This window comes from Copadichromis virginalis, linkage group LG10, assembly GCF_057382275.1.
Source record: "Copadichromis virginalis isolate Kocher_CV1m ecotype Utaka linkage group LG10, C_Virginalis_male_GT1.1, whole genome shotgun sequence".
In the NCBI taxonomy this organism is placed as follows: Eukaryota; Metazoa; Chordata; class Actinopteri; order Cichliformes; family Cichlidae; genus Copadichromis; species Copadichromis virginalis.
The window spans coordinates 6,141,118-6,159,308 of NC_140627.1; the positions used below are offsets into that span (position 1 = coordinate 6,141,118).

The following is an 18,191-nucleotide window of genomic DNA, read 5'->3' on the forward strand; positions in this document are numbered from 1 at the left end:
ATCAATCTTTACGCACTCACACACAGACAAACACACACACACACACACACAGATAGATACAGGGAGAGAGAATCTTTATATATTCACTCATTTATACCCCAGAGTGCTTGCCATAGATGGCCTCACACTGAAAGGCCCAAGGCTGAAGAAAAGTTTCATTGCAGGTGGGAGATACTGGAACAGTATCAGTTTGGACCGCATAGTCCAAACTGCATAGACTGGGACATTTTGTTCTCTACTCAAAGCCTCTTTTAGTCCGAGCAACTGTGCACTGCGACTCTATCAATTCTTAATCGTAAACACCCTTATCAGTCAAATACTGGAACCAAAATGGATATCAAAATGGTATATAAAAAATACCAACTAGAATCCACAAAATTTAGTTCGATCAATTTCAGAGAAAACTACGTGAAACTAGATGGATTTTCTTTTATCTTACTTGAAAAAAATCAAAATAACAGCTTCTCAAGCTGATGCTTGTTTATTTATATTTTCCTCCGATACAAATTCCATACATTCATTCAGTCCACTCTCACTAAATTCTAGTTTTATTAATTCATGCAAAGAGGATCTTCATTTTGCATTTCAATGGACCTTCTCAGAAACTGATTTTGAATAGATAAATAAATATAAGCAACCAGTCATTGCATCCATTTTTATGATAAAGAGTGCTGAGATAAGAACAGAATAAAGAATGCTTTTGAATGGGGCTGTCTCTGAAAAATTCTTTGTTTTACATACAGATTCTCAGTCAAAGCAGTGTTTTACAAAGAGATAGCAGACATAGTGAAGGTTTAGCCACAAAACACACACAGTCTTTTCAACAGATATCAGAGTTGTTATCTGAGCTGTGTCTATAAAAAAATATATCTTTCCATGATTGGAAAACTTGATGTGAAGACAAAAACAAAATAAGAAAAAAGAAACCTGGCATAAACCAAATATGTGACGAATGCATGGTCCACACCACAAAGTATTAAGTCACCAATATAAATAATCTATAACCAATATAAACAATCTATACTATTTGTAAATGTATGTATGTGTACTTTTCGACCCAGCATACTTGAAAAAAAATTTGGCCAATCTTCTTAAATCCCTAGCCACATCTGTATTTGGGCGACCGTGGCTCAGAGGGTTGGGAATCGCATCTGTAACCGGAAGGTCGGCGGTTCGATCCCTGGGCTCTCTGTCCTGGTCGTTGTGTCCTTGGGCAAGACACTTTACCCTACTTGCCTACTGGTGGTGGCCAGAGGGGCCGATGGCGCGATATGGCAGCCTCGCTTCTGTCAGTCTGCCCCAGGGCAGCTGTGGCTACAACTGTAGCTGCCTCCACCAGTGTATGAATGTGAGAGTGAATGAATAGTGGTATTGTAAAGCGCTTTGGGTGCCTTGAAAAGCGCTATATAAATCCAATCCATTATTATTATTATTTTAACTGACTAATAGACTGTACCTTTAAGTGGTGAAAACCTTCTGATGTTGAGCAGAAAGTTAAGCAGCAATGAAATAAAGCACTGGATCCACTATATCAGATTTCATTAGTTCCCAGCAATGACAGTGCTTCAGACCCATGTCTCACAAGTACATTTAAGTGTCCAGTCAGATTAATTTGCAAGTTTCCCTTAAAATGAATAAATATTACAAAAGGTTGATGTGAGCACCCACTCTTCTGCAAAACCTATTTTAGGTCCAGTTGTCCACTATCAGTTTATGACCACAATACAGTGGTCATTTGACCATTTGACCTTAGAACTGAAGAAGCTTCTCGGATGAGAGGTGAAACGTCTTCAAGCAACTTAAAGAAGTCCAGACGCTTTTCTTTGCAAGCTCCTTTGAATACAGTGGAAAAGAAAATCTTCTCCTCCTTTCATTAGTTATTGATTTACCAGTCAAGAGAAAGGTCTAATAAGGCATTGTACTTCATTTTTACCATTTTAACCAACAATTCTTTCCTTTTCAAAAGCATGATGCTCTCCAATAAATATTCCTTTAAAGGCACATTCTATTGTAGTGCATGACCAATTGTATCTTGAGCTTATCTGGGCAACCAGACACATTCCTTTTACTATTGGTTGAATTTTAAAGTTAAGTAATATGAAATGGAAAACCTTCTGATTCCTATTGACAGAAGTGAAACCAAAAGTAAATCAAATTAAACAGCAGGTTGCTAAAACATAGAGTCATAGACCAATGGTGGCCAATACTTCAATACTTTGCTTTCTTTGGTCTAGCAAGCAAGTAATAATAGAAAAATGCCACTCAGCACATACAATGGAACATTGGGACATTCAGTACTGAAAATTCTAATCTTCTCCCTAATGCTATACCCTGTGTATTCTCATCATTCAAGCTATCATTCAGCCTCCAGAACATTTACATCCGATTATTACCTTTGATTTAATTTAATTACCTTTAATTAATTAATTAATTAATTTTGTATTAATTAATCAGTTACAATACAAGTATTATGTAAAAACAGATAATTTAAAAAAGTGAAATCCACTATGGGTCAAACAAAGTCAGTTATAGTCGGGGTTGGGTGGAAACAAAGAGGGACAAGAAAAGACACTGTAGATGCCATAGTCCATGGTAGTCTTAATGTTTGGAGTCTGTTTTCCCTTTGAGTCTAAGTTGGCAGGGATTTTTCCTCCCTATGTGGTGGAGTCTGCTTCCTGCTCTTCAACCAAGCACATTCAATAGAATCTTATTAATATAGCACCAAATCATAACAACAGTTGTCTCAAGGCGCTCCTCATCAAACTAAAGTCCTCTGCTGTATTCAAGGACCAGTCTGCTACTGTTCAGTGGTAAATCAGCCCCCAAATGTTATTTGTCTTCGCTTGTTTTCTATTGTGTTGATCTCTGTGCTTTTTTGCCTCCAGTCAACCCCAGCCTGGGTCGAGAACCCACCACTTACCTGCACAACTCACCTGACTCTTTCGAACTGGCTCACTCCATCTGTCTACATGCACCTTTGTGAAGATTTCAGTCCCCAGTTAACCTCCCTACCCTCCTGGATGTCCTTACCTCATGGCCATTGGATTCCCTCCCCCTGCTAATCATTGGACAGGCAACATCTGACTCACCCACACTACCAAGTAAGCCATTGGTTCTCGCTAGTTATCTTTTGGAACTCCCCTATCTGGAATCACTGGATCAATGTCCCTTTCCTCTTCCATAGTGTCACTTCCTCCTTTGGATCCATTACTCTGTCTTTGTCGCCCTTGTGAATTCTACTTGTTGCAAAACATTATTGTAAATAAATCTTTTGAATTCTGTTGCATTTGAGTACTCTATTTTGCTTCGACCAGACCATGACAGCAAAAACATGGTCTGTATATGAAAGATGCAATGTTACTTCTTCCACTGGCTTGTCAGGTCCTGTCTTTAAACTTTATGTTTTGTCCAGCACAAAAACCAACTGCTCTATATTATCTTATTTTACTCTTTACTTGCTCTTACTTCAATTTAGACTCTTTATTTAAAACACTTTAATTATGCTGTACTCCATATGTCCTGAAATTAGCAAACAAGTCCATAAATTCAGTAAAGATGTTTTAATGAGGTCATAGATTAAGTCTCATAGACTTCTAAATAATCACAGAGGAGCTGTTCTCTGCTGACCATTAGTTTAATGCACTTTTGGCTCCCCACACCCTCTAGCAGATCATTACATGAAGGAACCTTTAAAAAAAAAAAAAACAAGCGCGTCCATGCTCACAGGTGTACACACGGGTGATCACACCCACAAACTACACCCTTTTTGGCTCCTACCTCAAAGCACACTGTGTTCTGTTGATCTTATGTGCTGCAAGTTTAATGCACTTTTCCATTAACTCAAACACTACATCCATGTGTTCTAAAAAATCAGTATTAAGAAAATAAAGTAAAACACAAAAAAAATGACATCATTAAGAAAAAAAAAACACCAATATATCAAAAATCTGCTCTGCATCTAGATTTTTTAATGTATAAACAAATTACCTGAAGAGGAGATGAGCTTCCAGCTGATGGAAGGCTCTGGTTTACCACTTGCTTGGCACATCAGGGTGATGTTAGAGCCTTCATTTACCACAACATCTCTTGACAGGTTGGTGATTTTTGGTGGCACTGTGAAGGAAAATCAAATATATAAACTCAAGCTGTGATGTTACTAATCTCAAGAGGCACTTCTGAAAAAGGATATCACTATGACATATGTCATTGTCATTATTATTATTTTGCATAATAATATTTGACATATTTCAGTTTGAAGTTTGACACTAAAAAAGGGCCTGTATATTAGAATGGAATCTGTCGCTTGCCAAAGACATGGATTTAGACAGGAAAAATCTTGCAAAGAGACACAATGAAGCTGCATTATAGGTACTGTATGATGCAGAACTGTGTTAGACAAAAAAACAAAAAAAAATTAAATCTTAAGCTCTGATCCATCAATTTTAGTTCATTCTTTTGCTCTCTTTGTTTTTGCTCTAGGGTTTTTCCAAGCACCTAAACGTAACACAAGTGAATATGGATTGTCAGATTAATCAGCCATGAAAAAAATAATGATTGAAAATTTAAAATGTTCATTATTGTTTCCCAAAGGACTTTGAATGTTATCAGCCAATTAAATTGACATTTTTAGTTTTAAGAACTCCCATAGATATCACCAGCAGGTGCTCACCTATTACCAGTGTAGGGACTAACGCGTTGTTAAGTAACGCGTTACAGTAACTACGTTATTATTGTGGTCACGAGCACGGTAACTAGTTATTATGCCAAAATCAGGAACAATCGTTACTGGGATTTAGATAGGGTCGTTATTCGTTACTTCATGTGGTGGCTATCGTGGAGCTTACACAGTTTCCATAACATTAGCAAGTGGTGGATGCCAGCAGGTGGATGAGGGAAAGGGGGGGCAGGAGGGGGAGAGACCTGAGGCGGCCACCGGTGTCAGGTGAACTGAACTTCAGGTAAGAAGTTATGACCTGCAGTCCATCTGGGTCAGATATAAACCAAGTTTAGGTATAGTTTATTTTCGTTATGCTGACTTTTTTGTACTGGGTATTAGCTAGCATGACGAAGTTTCTATACAGCTGAGTGGGTGCTATGATGTTACTGATGTTGAACTTTATTTTGTTCATAAGGTTAATTATTAGAGTTGCCAACCGTCTCCTAAAAAACGGAATCGTCTCGTATTCAGAGAACATATTACACGTTTCGTATTGAGGTGAAAAGGAGCACAGTCGTCCCGTACTTCAGATACAATGAAAAAGAAGACAGAAAACTGGAGTTATTCTGTCTTTATGCTGCGCAGCTGCCTCTTCTTCTCTCATTCTCTCCCCCTCCCTCTCCTATTGCTACTTCAATCATGAAACTGATTAATGATCAGCTGATCGGCCTTTCTGTCACAAGTCCCGTCTATCTTGTTTGCTTATCGCCCACTTTGCACCAGAAAGAAAGAAACCGGAGGTCGCGTTAAACAACAGCAGCACGTTTAAGCTTGATCAGCTGTTGTTAGAATTTATTTAATATTACCTTCTAGTATCAGCTGATGGTTGCTGGAGCCACAGCCGTAAAAGCTGCTGGACATGATATCGGTTTGGATATGTGGTGAGAGGGAAACATGAAGATGAAACCAGGAGATGTCCTTACTGAATCATCAGAGCTGAACAGGTGATGGAGAAACAGGTTTACCTTTAGGTGACATGAATGATTTAAAGTTATGAACTGTTTCTGAGAGACAAATACCACCAGGATCCTTTTTTTTTTTACAGCTGACAGCTGGTAACTGTGCAGGGGCGTGTCTAGCAAAGTTTTGCCAGGGGGGCCAGGTAGGGCGTTAACAGAGAAGGGGGGGGGGGGGGGGGGCACAAAGAAGTACTTTTCTTTCTTATTCTCATTTAAAATATCTAGTTTTTAAAAAAATAATTATCTGAATCTTACAACAAACAATTGATAGATTGATGCATATATACCATCAAAACAGTGTACATCATTCTCACAACATCGTTTGTTTCCATTCAAAGGCTTTATGATTTTTCCTATAATGGCGGGCCGGTTGTAATATTCTGTTCTTAAACTTATAAGGAACATATTCTCAAACTGCTTCGTGAGCCACCATCTTCTTTATTGCCACTTGTTCGGTACAACCTAACACACCTCCACTTCCGTAATCATACCCGCCCCACTGCCACTACGGCAAACCCCAAGGGACAATACTCACGGAGTGCAAACATTATAAACTTTTTTTGTTTTGTTTTGTTGTTAAATGTCCGCCAGTGGCACAGCCGGTATGCATTTCAAAATAGAACATCCTGAACATGAGGATTAGAAACAGTTTTTTCCACACTGTCATGTGTAAAATTACTGCTGCAAGAGAACAACAACAATAATGCAACACAGGATATGTACTCATTAGTACACACCGACATTTGACATGGTTTTTTTTTGGTTTTTTTTGTTTTTTGCTTTAGGGGAGCGATTCGCCTACACCCTTTACAATCACAGGTCAAGGATGACCCTCGGTTTGACCACTCGTCCTGATCTGGTGGTCAGTATAAGGCTAGTGTCCATGGGTGGTGTTTTAGTGCCTCTAGATGGCGACTGAGGCTCCGCTTGTTGTTGAGCTGCACTTTCATGCTGGGTTACCAAATCGGGTGCTGGTGACGCCTTAGCGCCTCTCAGGTGCCGTCGGTTACGCCGTATAGTCTGCCCCTCGCCAGCGCAGATCACGAAAGAGCGGGCAGTCTCTGCAGGTCGGATGATGACAGCCGATTTCCAGCTTCCGGACTCATGCCACCAGCGGATGTGATTCCCCTGCTGCAGCCTCGGTAGTGGTGCGGTGCTGCGATTGTAGTATCGCTTCTGGTGCTCTTGTCTTTCCATCCGTGTCTTTTGCTCCACCGTCAGGCTTATGACGCGGGGTACCAGCTGGTATCCGGTGATGAGAAGCACTGAGCGCAGACGTAGAGTCATGAGGAGCTGCGTGGGTGATCTGAAGCCATCGACTGGTGTGTTCCTTTGCTCCAATAGAGACAGGTAGGGATCTACTCCCTGAGCATGAGCTGTATCCAGAACTGATTTGGCAGCTTTGACTGTTCTTTCGGCAAGGGCGTTGCTTTGTGGGTACAAAGGGCTTGAGCTTGTGTGGACAAAGTCCCATGTGACTGCAAAGTCCTTGAACTCTCGAGAGCTGTCCTATGGGCCGTTATCTGAAATAAGCTTCTCTGACTGGTGAATATGGCCTTGAGCTTTTTGATGACGGACCCTGCGGTGGTAGAAAATAGCCTTTCGACCTCAAAGTAGCAGCTATAATAGTCCACATAAGTAGTCTTGTCCACACCATATGAAGAGGTCTGAGGCCACGGCCTGCCATGGTCTCTCAGGAATCTGGTGTGGAATGAGAGGTTCTTTAGGGTTCACTGCACGCCTCTGTTACGCCCCCAGTCTAGGCGGGTAGGGACGCACATAAGGTTGGAGGAGAGAGAGACAAATCCCCGCCCTGGTTCCCAAGCCAAACATCCAAACCAGTTGTGAGTAAAAAGGTGTTTTTATTTAAGGAAAAGAAGCATAGCTCCAGGGTGAGCCCAGGCCAAAATAATAAACAAAACCAACTAAGTCCCACCAGAGAAAACTAACTAAACCCTAGGAAAGAAAAACAGAACAAACAAATGACAGAGCTATCCCTCGCTCCCTACCCGGAAAACAGGAGAAAACGATTCCAAAAGAAAAGGCAGCTCACCCCTTCCGCTTCAACCCAAGAGTGCCTAAGCGCTCAACTAATTCACTAGGAGCGGCTTTCACAATTTCACACTCTCACAAATACACAAGATAAGCACGGGCTGGGAACACCAGGGTCAGGGCCGCGACGGCTGTCCGGCTACTCGCCCGTTCCACTCTCTCTCTCTCCCTCTCGGAGCTGTCAGAGTGGCCTTTTGAAGGTAGTCAACCGCTCCATGGTCCAATCAGTCGCTCACGACTCCTCATTAGGGGAGGGACCTGGAAAAGTCTTAAGCACAGTACAGAAAACACAGACAGAAAACAGGCCACACATGGCCACAGCCGTAACACCTCTCCTGACATATGGAACAGTTTTCCACCGTGGCAGCAATGTCCTTGCCCATGCCTGGCCAGAAGAGGGCGTCCCTCACTCTCTGCCCTCCTCTCAATCCCCATGTGCCCAGCGTGGATTCTCTCCAGCATATTGTTTCTTAGGGCTGTTGGCACTATGATTTTGTCACCTTTGAAGATGATGCCATGGAACTGTGAAATTTCATTTCTGAAGTTCCAGAAATCCAAAAGGTTTTTGGCACATTTTTTCCTGTCCTCAGGCCAGCCATCATGCACGGTGTGCTTCAGCAGGGTGAGCTGCGGGCCGCATTCTGTCGCAGCCTGTATCTCTGAGAGCTTTTTGTCACTTACTGGGAGGCTGTTTATGACTGAGTGGACCTGGTCCTCCATGCCTTTGCTCCGCGTGCTGTCTTGGTCGAGCAATGGTTTCCTGGACAGTGTGTCGGCCACAGGTATGTCTTTTCCGGGCCGGTGCACAATCTCTGTGTCGTATCTCTGCAGCTGTAACAGCATGCGCTGCAGACGAGCAGGGGCTACGGAGATTGGCTTCTTTAATATGTGCTCCAACGGCTTGTGGTCCGACTCAACAATGACTCTTCTGCCGTATATGTAAGTGTGGAAACACTTGCATCCAAACAGCACTGCAAAGAGTTCTTTTTCAATCTGTGCATAGTTAACCTCTGTCGGGGTCAGTGTCTTTGAAGCATATGCTATTGGGTGTCTGTCCTGCATCAACACAGCTCCCAAACCATACTTTGATGCATCTACCTGTAGGCGTAGCTCCTTGGTCATGTCGCAGTATGCCAGTATGGGGCCTGGTTCTCTGGTTATGAGATCCTTCATTCGCTGGAAGACTCTGTCGTGATTCTGATCCCAGACGAACTCCGAGTCTTGCTTGAGCAGCCGACGCAGTGGTGCGTTCACTTCTGATAGTCATGGTGGGAATCTGGACAGGTAGTTCGCCATTCCAAGAATTGTCTCGAGCTCATTCTTATTCTCAGGAGGTGGCATGTCCTTGATGGCCTGTAGTTCCTTTGGGTCTGGCTGAATGCCCTCCCGGGTGAGTTTGTGTCCAAAATAACTCACTTCTGTGGCGCCTATGACACATTTCTCTGGATTGAGATGCACTCCTCGCTCCCTTGTGCACTCAAGGATGGCATGGAGGTTCTCGTCATGTTCCTCCTTTGTCCTGCCAAACACGAGGATGTCGTCCACGATGGCTGCCACTCTATTGAGCCCTTTGTATGTCTCATCGATTTTCCTTTGGAAAATGTCCTGTGCTGATATTATCCCAAAGGGAAGGCGCAGAAAGCAGTACCTGCTAAAGGTCGTGTTGAACGTGGTGAGGAGAGATGACTTGGTGGTTAATTGGATAGCCTGAGCGAGCATCAATGACACTGAAGTACTGTGCTCCTGCCAGCTTTGGTGTGATGTCATCCAATGTTGGAAGTGGGTAATGGGGTCTTTTGATGGCTTTGTTTAAATTGCGAGGATCAAGGCACACTCTGAGTTTCCCATTATGTTTCTCTGCGACCACCAGTCCATTTACCCATTCTGTGGGTTCTTTTACTTTGACGATTATGCTGTTTTTCTCCATGTCATCCAACTTCGATTTCAGTCGTTCCCGCAGTGTGAAAGGGATCCTCCGTAGGAATGAGCAGTAGGAATGAGCTTCCTCTGAAGGGTGGTTGGCCTCTCCCTTAGAGATAGGATAAGGTGAGAAGTTCAGCCATCCAGGAGGGTCTCAGAGTCGAGCCGCTGTTCCTCCAAATCGAATGGAGCCAGTTGCAAATGATGGTCGTTTTATTGTTTTTAGCTAACTTTGCGCTACATGTCTGTCCTATATTGTCTTATGATTGCCGGACATTATTGGAAATAGGTTTATCCATCCGGATGTCTGACCGGCCTGGATACGACAACCAAGGCTTTTTGCCTCCCTATGTGGAACCAATAGCACAGTACTGGCGTTCCCTACCACTGTCACTGGATTTGCGGAAGCAACGCAGGAGACTGGGTGACCGTGGAGATCGTTTTGTCAAGCTGAAATCCTGGATTTCTTATTTTCCCTATGAGCTCCGCTTCATTCGCCAGTCTTGTCCGCGACTTTTGGTGGACTCCTGGTTGGTTCTTGTTGTTGGGTCTCCTGAAAATAGTCCTGCAAAACTCTCTCCTTTACGGCATTTGTGCTGGCGCGGAGTTGACCAAACAAACCTCCGACTGGTGGATCTGGTTGACTGAAACCTGGATTCCTCCCGGTGAGTTAAGCGCCTTCATTGAACTAGTACCGGTTGGCTGTACCTTTTTTAATGTTCCAAGAGCTTCTGGTCTGAGAGCTTCTGGTCGCTGAGGAGGGCTTGCTGCTGTTTTTAAGGCTTATTTTGACATAAAGTAGCTATTCCCACCGTCTCGGTACACCAGTTTTGAACTCTGTTTGTGTGAACTCGGCCACTCGCCTTCACTGTTGTGTGCGATTATTTATCGGCCCTCGAAATATAACAAGGAGTTCTTATCCAAGTTCTTGGAATTCCTTGCTGACTGTGCATCTCGGTATGACCAGATCCTCCTGCTTGGTGATTTTAATATACACATTTGCTGCCCGAGGAAGACCCCTGGCCAAGGACTTCCTGGACTTAGTGAACTCTTTTAATTTTGTCCTGTTAATGGTGTCACTCAAGAATGTGGTCACACATTGGACTTAGTTTTATCATATGGTTTATCTGTTTGCAATGTATGTGTTGAGGATGCAGTACTCTCCGACCGTATGCCTATTTTATTTGATATTGCTCCTTCTAACACTTTGGCCAATCGGGCTGTACCTGCTCGATGTTATCGTGCCCTTGGCTCTGATACTGCTATACAAAGTGCTATAAAGTGCTAAAGCACAGCTACAGTTGCCTCAAGGTGCTTTATATTTTAACCTAAAGACCCCAATAATCAGAAGACCCCCAATGAGCAAGCGCTTTGACAATAGTGAGAAGGAAGAAATTTCTTTTAACAGCACAAAACCTCCAGCAGAACCAGGCTGAGGTTCTGCTGGAGGAAAGCCATCTACTGTGACCAGTTGGGGGTGAGGGGAGGAAGAACGGACAAAGAAAACTGTGGAAGAGAACCAGAAATTAATGATAATTAATGATTAAATGCAGAGTGCTGTATAAGTGCATAGTAAGTGAAAAAAAGACCCACCAAAAACCCATAATGCCACTGTTCATTTGCTATCTCATCAAAGGTGGGAGGAATCTTGGAATGGGTTTGCCACTGTAATCACCCCTCAGGATGCTAAGCTGACCGACCAAGGAGACACCTGTCACACCCAACACCCACCCCCAAAGAAGGGGCTGGCTGTCACATTATTTGAGTAGAATATAAAAAAAATATGGACCGTAGTTGAATCCAGCATGGGATGGCTCCTTAGATGAGAACATACAATCTGCACATACCTACAGATTTGTGTCCACAATTCAGTGGGCTAGACTAGATTTTTTACAAAGGTCTGCCCAAAACCCCTATAGTTGAAACAAACAGATGATCAGTGTGGTCCAACTGGGGCAAATGTGCTCTGCCAAAGTTCACAGAGTTCACAGCATAGCCTTGTGTGAAAGTGGATACACAGCTTGACAGACTGAGACAGTAATTTAGATAAAACCGTTGGCAAAAATGGAGTCCTAGTATATACTACAACTATCAGGAAACCACTTTTGAGGTAAAGTCAATTGAAAATACTTAAAGGGGGGATACGAAAGTGCACCAAGGACAATAGTCAAGTCTGATGGGGGTCCAAAGGTCCTGTCCTGTGAATTATAAGTCTCTAGAAACCTTGCAGGGTAATGTCAGATTACCCTTATTCCTTCTAGGACTACAAGAACTGCAAGATTTTCTGAGTTAAATGGTAAATGGTAAATGGCCTGTATTTATATAGCGCTTTACTAGTCCCTAAGGACCCCAAAGCGCTTTACATATCCAGTCACCCACCCATTCACACACACATTCACACACTGGTGATGGCAAGCTACATTGTAGCCACAGCCACCCTGGGGCGCACTGACAGAGGCGAGGCTGCCGGACACTGGCGCCACCGGGCCCTCTGACCACCACCAGTAGGCAACGGGTGACAACCAGTAGTTGTACGTGTATGAGGATTGGTTTGGCAAGTAATGGTATGAGTTGATAGCACTTGTGGAGTTCTGGGTTCTGACAACCCTAAATGTACGTCTTTCAATCTCTGGATGCAACTCAGTTGTTGCAGTTGGCTCAATATAGTCACAGAAATGTGCTGCTGAAGGGGAATCAAAAAAATCGGCTTTATTTCTTCTGAATCCATCATAAAAGGGTCATTGGAGAGTGAATGGACAGAAAGTGTAGGACTCATGGCACCAGGAGAATCTGGGGCTATGAGTGCACTATAGCATCAAGGGCCAGAGTGGATTGTTGGCGATAGTATCAACTTTCTGGACACAGACGTTGAGCCCCAGCCTTCCAAAAACACATCAAATCTACTCGATCACCTGAGAAAGCTTCCACTCTCCAGTATAAATAGGCACAAACTCAGGGCTTAAACATGTTTTAGGATTTTAAGTTTCAAATTTTATTGTTGTCATATATAGGTAATAATGACAGATAACTACTGGCAATGAAATCTTATGCACAGAGCCCCCTCAATACTGCATATAAAGAAGCAAATATTGCACAGAAACAAACAAAATGAAGGTTTTGGAGTAACCTGTTTTTGTTTTGTATTTTTCAGTGTAACCTAATCAAAGACTCGACATATCAGATTGAGATGCTTTGACGGCCATTCATGCTCAAAAACTCTCTAGTGTGGTTGAATTAAAATAATTTTGCAAATAATACCGGGCCAAAATGTGTCCACAGTGATGTGAAGGACTCATTGCTGGTTATTGCAAATGCTTGATTGCAGTTCTTGCAATCAAACATTTGCAATCAACATAACCAGCACAACCAATTACTAACTTTAGGGGGCAATTACTTTTTACACAGAGCCAAGTAGGTGTGGATATCTTTTTCAGATTAGGTCCATACATCTCAGATGCATTACCGACTGAAATTATGTGGCGAAAAATACACAATAAGTAAATGAAATCATCATTTAAAAACTGCATTTTGTATTTACTTGGGTTGACTTCACTTAATATTGAAAATGTGTTTGTGTTACAAATATGCAAAAAGTTAAGAAATCAAGAAGGACACTGTATCATGACATGGTCCCACAGAGTATGTTAGCTCACAACACAGCAAGGGGATTCACAGTTGATACTAAAGAAGAACAGAGAAACAAAAGCCAGGAAAACAGCAATCCTTGGAGGCCTTACAGAGAAACACCCAACGATGAAAAGGTAAGTGGACTAATTACAAATCAACATATGCTATGCCTGACTCAGGTAGAGATCAAATGATCAAATGATCAGTGATTACATTACAGTGCTTTATAAGTAGGGCATGACCACACAAGCTGGTATCTTAAAGAAGTATCCACATGCTCTAACTAACAGGAGAATGAAACCTGTATCTACGGTATATGAAATATATGGCAAGATAGTTTTGATACGATAGAGAATAGAGAGTAAAAAACAACTTCCAAAAAATGTTATTAGTTTTAGGGTAAGATAAGAATGTAGTGGTAAATTTAATGTCCACTAAAGTAATCAAAATAAACTTTGGCCTCAATTTCAGATAAATCATGTAGATTTTCCATTGTTGCTCCACACAGTGTGCCAAGTAAACTACCAAGCAGTTGTAATAAAATGCTTTATCCACCATTTTCAAAATCTGCAAAAGAAGTGTGTGCTAATAGAATAATGCTATGTTTTATAATACCATATTTTTGGACTATAAGGTGCACTTAAAATCCTTTAATTATCTCAGAATTGTCAGTGCATCTTATGTGTGCCTTATGTATTAATTCTGGTTGTGCTCACTGACCTCAAACCTACGGAGCCCCGCAGGGGACATGGGAGAAAAAAAATTAAGACGGACCTTTGCGAGATCTCGCAAAAGTTTTGCGAGATTTCGCAAAACAAACTCGGGATCTCGCAAAGCTTTTGCGAGATCTCACAAAAGTTTTAGCCGCATTGTTCGAAGCCGACCGGGAGGTCGAGGTACGATGTGCCGGGAGAGCGGTGTCCCTCCTGGCTGTAGTAGGCCTCGACCTCCCGTTAGCTTCGAGATGGTGGGTGTCAGATCTCCGAAAACGTCTTGTAATGTCTTGTAAACCGAGCAGATATCTGACGTTTACACAACTACATTCACGCCTCAAAATATCTTAAAAGTGTATTTTGTGACCCAGAAAGAGTAATATTACAACTAAGTAGCTCCCGCCATTGTTGAAATTCAACTTTTGCGAGATCTTGCAGATGTTTTGCGAGATCTCGCAAAAGTCCGCCTTAATTTTTTTTTCTCCCATGACCCCTGCGGGGCTCCGTACAGACCCATTTTATGTGGTACACAACGCTGAAAAATCTGTCAAAAAATGTTTTAGTATGACTTTGGTAAGCTACAAAGCTGCACTGCTCGATCGATTGTCGGAGCATTGCGGCTACTGTAGTCAGGAGCCTAACAGAGTTAGAAGTTAGCAGGAAATTAGCTTGCTAGTTTCCACCTAAACATAATATACAATGTTCTGACTGAAGGATTTATGAAAAATTAAAAGATACAGCTCTGCTATTTAGCAACACAGCAGTTAGCGTAACATAAACACAGTGAAGCTGGAGGATCAATGTTAACTGTTTTCCACTCGATAAAAGTTAATGCAAGGGTTCCCTATGGTTAGGAACAAATGCAATCGCATGGCAGGATGCTGTAGACGGACCAAACTTCAGTCAAGAAATCAACTGAGATAATCCATCCATAATACGAGGTTAGTCATTAATACACTGTAACAACATGGGAAGAGAGCAACTGTTCAATTCAACATTAATGAATCAATGGTACGGAAGTGGAGGAAGCAAGAAGAGCGAATTGAGTAAAGTTTGAGTTATCTGAGTGTTTTGTTTCGCTTAATGTGCCTTAGAATACGGTGCGCCTTATGTATGAAAACAGACCTGTTCATCGACAGTGCGCCCAACAAGGTCGACCCTTTGCTGAGTAAATAGATTCACAATCTGTGTAGAACTTGGTCTGGCAAAGAAAAAGTTTCACCCACACACATTACAGTGTTGTGTAGGAATTATAAGTGATTCCTTTTACTTCATGTAGAGAGTCCAAAGTCCAAAGTGTTCCCAATGGTAATAGAAGCATTAGCAGCCTGAAACGAGAACCCTAAAACTCTAAGAACGGCTCTAGGAGATTCCAGAAACATCATCAAAGGTCTCTGCTCAGATTAGTACAATCCTAGCAATATCTATAACACTGCACAGTACACCATATTGCCAAAAGTATTCACTTGTCTGCCTTAATACACATTAACTTGAGTGGCATCCCATCCATAGGGTTTAATATGATGTTGACCCATCTTTTACAGCTATAACAGCTTCAACTCTTTTAGGAAGGCTTTACACAAGGTTTAGGAGTGTGTTTGTGGGAATTTTTGACCATACTCCCATAAGCAGATTTGTAAAGTCTGTCTCCATCCCAAAGGTGTTCTTCCCAATTGTTTCCAACTTGTTATAATACTACTATCAGCTAAGTGTGAAAATTTAAGCTACCATGCTGGAATTCACTGTGCTCCTGAGAGCAACCCAAACATTTTGCAAAAATGTTTGTAGAGACAGAATGCATATATATCCATCCTGAGTAAAAAATGGAATGCTATAGATAATTTCACACATCTGTCCATACTACATACTACAAAATAAGTAGGAAATCTAAAGCAGATTTTTCTTTAAGTCTTTTTTCCAGCTTAAATTATATATCATATCATGTATACAAAGCATATCATATCATATGTAGTTTTTTTCATCATATACCTTATTGTGTGAAATATAAATAAATAAGAATGGAATGATTTGCAAATCTCATAAACCCATTTGCAAATGAACACCGAATGTGTTTAGTCCAAATGTTTAAAGTGAGAAAATGCTTCATTTTTAAGAAAAATATTAGCCCATTTTGAATTTCATGAACTGGGCTGCCTCTGGTCCAGACTTTTCAACAATTGGGTAATTGTAAATTAATGATATCGTGAGAGCATCTGCTAATGAGGCAGATGACCGCAGTCTGGTTAAATTGTATCATGTTAGGAAAGTTGCTTTGTGTCTATGTGTCTTACATTGGAAGGGTGACTATGTCATTTATGTCAGTAAATAGAAAAATAATTTTACAAAAGCAATTCCAGGAATCTCAAGATTTTTGCTTTGAAAGGAAGTTGGGTGGTTGGCATGATGACCTGCAATTACCGTAACATGGCCAGAAAAAAAAAACATCACAATAATCTTGTCCAAAGATGCAAAAACAATTTGATTTGGCTATAAATTGTGGTGATGACTTTTATTCAATTAAGACATATGATCAAGGGGAAATATTATTAAGTTAGTTATGTTCTTATGTGCAGAGGGGTAGCTCATGCAAGTTTATCTACTGAAACATAATCCAAGGGTAAGTTTGTTCACTTATTTACTATATTCTACTTCAGCATTTTTATTCAGTTTTTCCTGCCCCTTTTCTTGTCAGGGTGGATGTAAAAAACAGACGATGATATTGATAATGTCATTATTTTTGCAGCTATGCAATTATGGATGACATAATGATGATAATGATGATGCCGTAAAAGTAACAACTCTAAAAAGAACTGTATTTTACTGTCAAGGGGATGCTCTGTACCTTTTTAATGCCTTTTCAAGTGTTTTTGACTTTGCTTAAATTTAATTTATATTATAATTTAATTTTTCTTTAACAAACATAGAATCACTTTTAACTGGACCTTAAGAGACTATACAAACTAAGTAATTTAATGTGTGGTATCAAAAGGTATCAAATTTAACATCTTATATTCAATTTCTATAAGACAACTTTGAAATGTTATTCCTTTCTACCTCTGCCAAGAAGATAATACTTTTGTTAACGTGTCATTCTGTGTATAAACTAGGTAATTAGAATTCATTCTAAACATTTCAGTTTAGAATGAATTCTAATTCAACTTTGTGGGGTAGTTTTAACAATTCATTAAAATTTGCCTTACATCCATCAAGGTCTTCAAGGTCAAAGGGGTGGCCAGAGCTCAGGAGGTCATCTACTAATTGGAAAGTTGGTGGTTCAGTGCCTGGCTGCTCCAGTCTGCACGCCAAATATCATTGGGCAAGACACAAGGTTCTCTGATGCATCCATCACATCCATGTGCAGTATTTTAGAAGATTTCCTTAATGATTCACTGGTTGAAAACTGACTAAAGCCCTAAAACTTCGAAACTGTAACCCTTATAAGTGTGTATTGTCAAAGTACAGAAATTACTGCATATAGATTTAAAATGCCAGGCCACATTTGACCTCTGACAAGCCCAATACACTGGTCTGATGGTCAAAGTAATAATAATGCTATATGGAGCTATCTAAAACTTTCTTACTGCCATTATTTGTACTGGCAACATATTAAACTAGAGAATGATTTATGGGGATTTTAAATATTACATTACTTTGGACATCTGACTTCTTTGAAATCAAATAAGATCTGTCAAGGCAGTCAGAAAAATATACTGTATTATAATAAGCTATATAAGCTGAAGTTATTAATGTGTAGTTATGTAACTGGTTATTATTACAAATGAATACCTATTATCCCTTACCTACTCTCATATGTATGTATAATCAACGTAGATATTTGCATTGCAACCTTGATCTGATTTTTATAGCACTAAAAGCTTCTTAGCACTTTTTTAAAGAACAAAGAAAACAAAATGCATATATGCAAAATACAATACTATTTCCTTATGAATAAAAGCTGCCCCAAAACTGAGCTGTCAGAGTGCTCCTTGTTTCTATTTATGTCATGGTCCTGAGTCTGACGAGTCAGTGTATTGGGTTTCCTTGTATTTTTCTATGTGCTTGTTTATTCTGTTTTATCCTTTGTTAAGGTTTGCCATTTGTTAGGGTTTTGTTCTGTGCCTTCTCCCACTTCTCTGTGTTCCCTCTGTCTGTCTATGGTGCCACACAGTCTGCTTGTGAATCTGTCTGTTTAGCTCAGTGTCT

The 18,191-nt window shown here is 41.0% G+C and overlaps 1 protein-coding gene across 3 annotated transcripts in view; it reads right to left on the bottom strand.

The window, feature by feature from the left end:
- The window catches only part of ntm (neurotrimin), a 505,318-nt gene that overhangs the window by 24,361 nt on the left and 462,766 nt on the right, over nucleotides 1–18,191 (bottom strand). For all 3 annotated transcript variants that reach the window (XM_085469583.1, XM_085469582.1, XM_085469581.1), the window contains one exon: nucleotides 3,988–4,113. In XM_085469583.1, coding sequence (XP_085325709.1) covers nucleotides 3,988–4,113 — 126 coding nt within the window. The remainder of the gene's footprint in view (nucleotides 1–3,987; nucleotides 4,114–18,191) is intronic.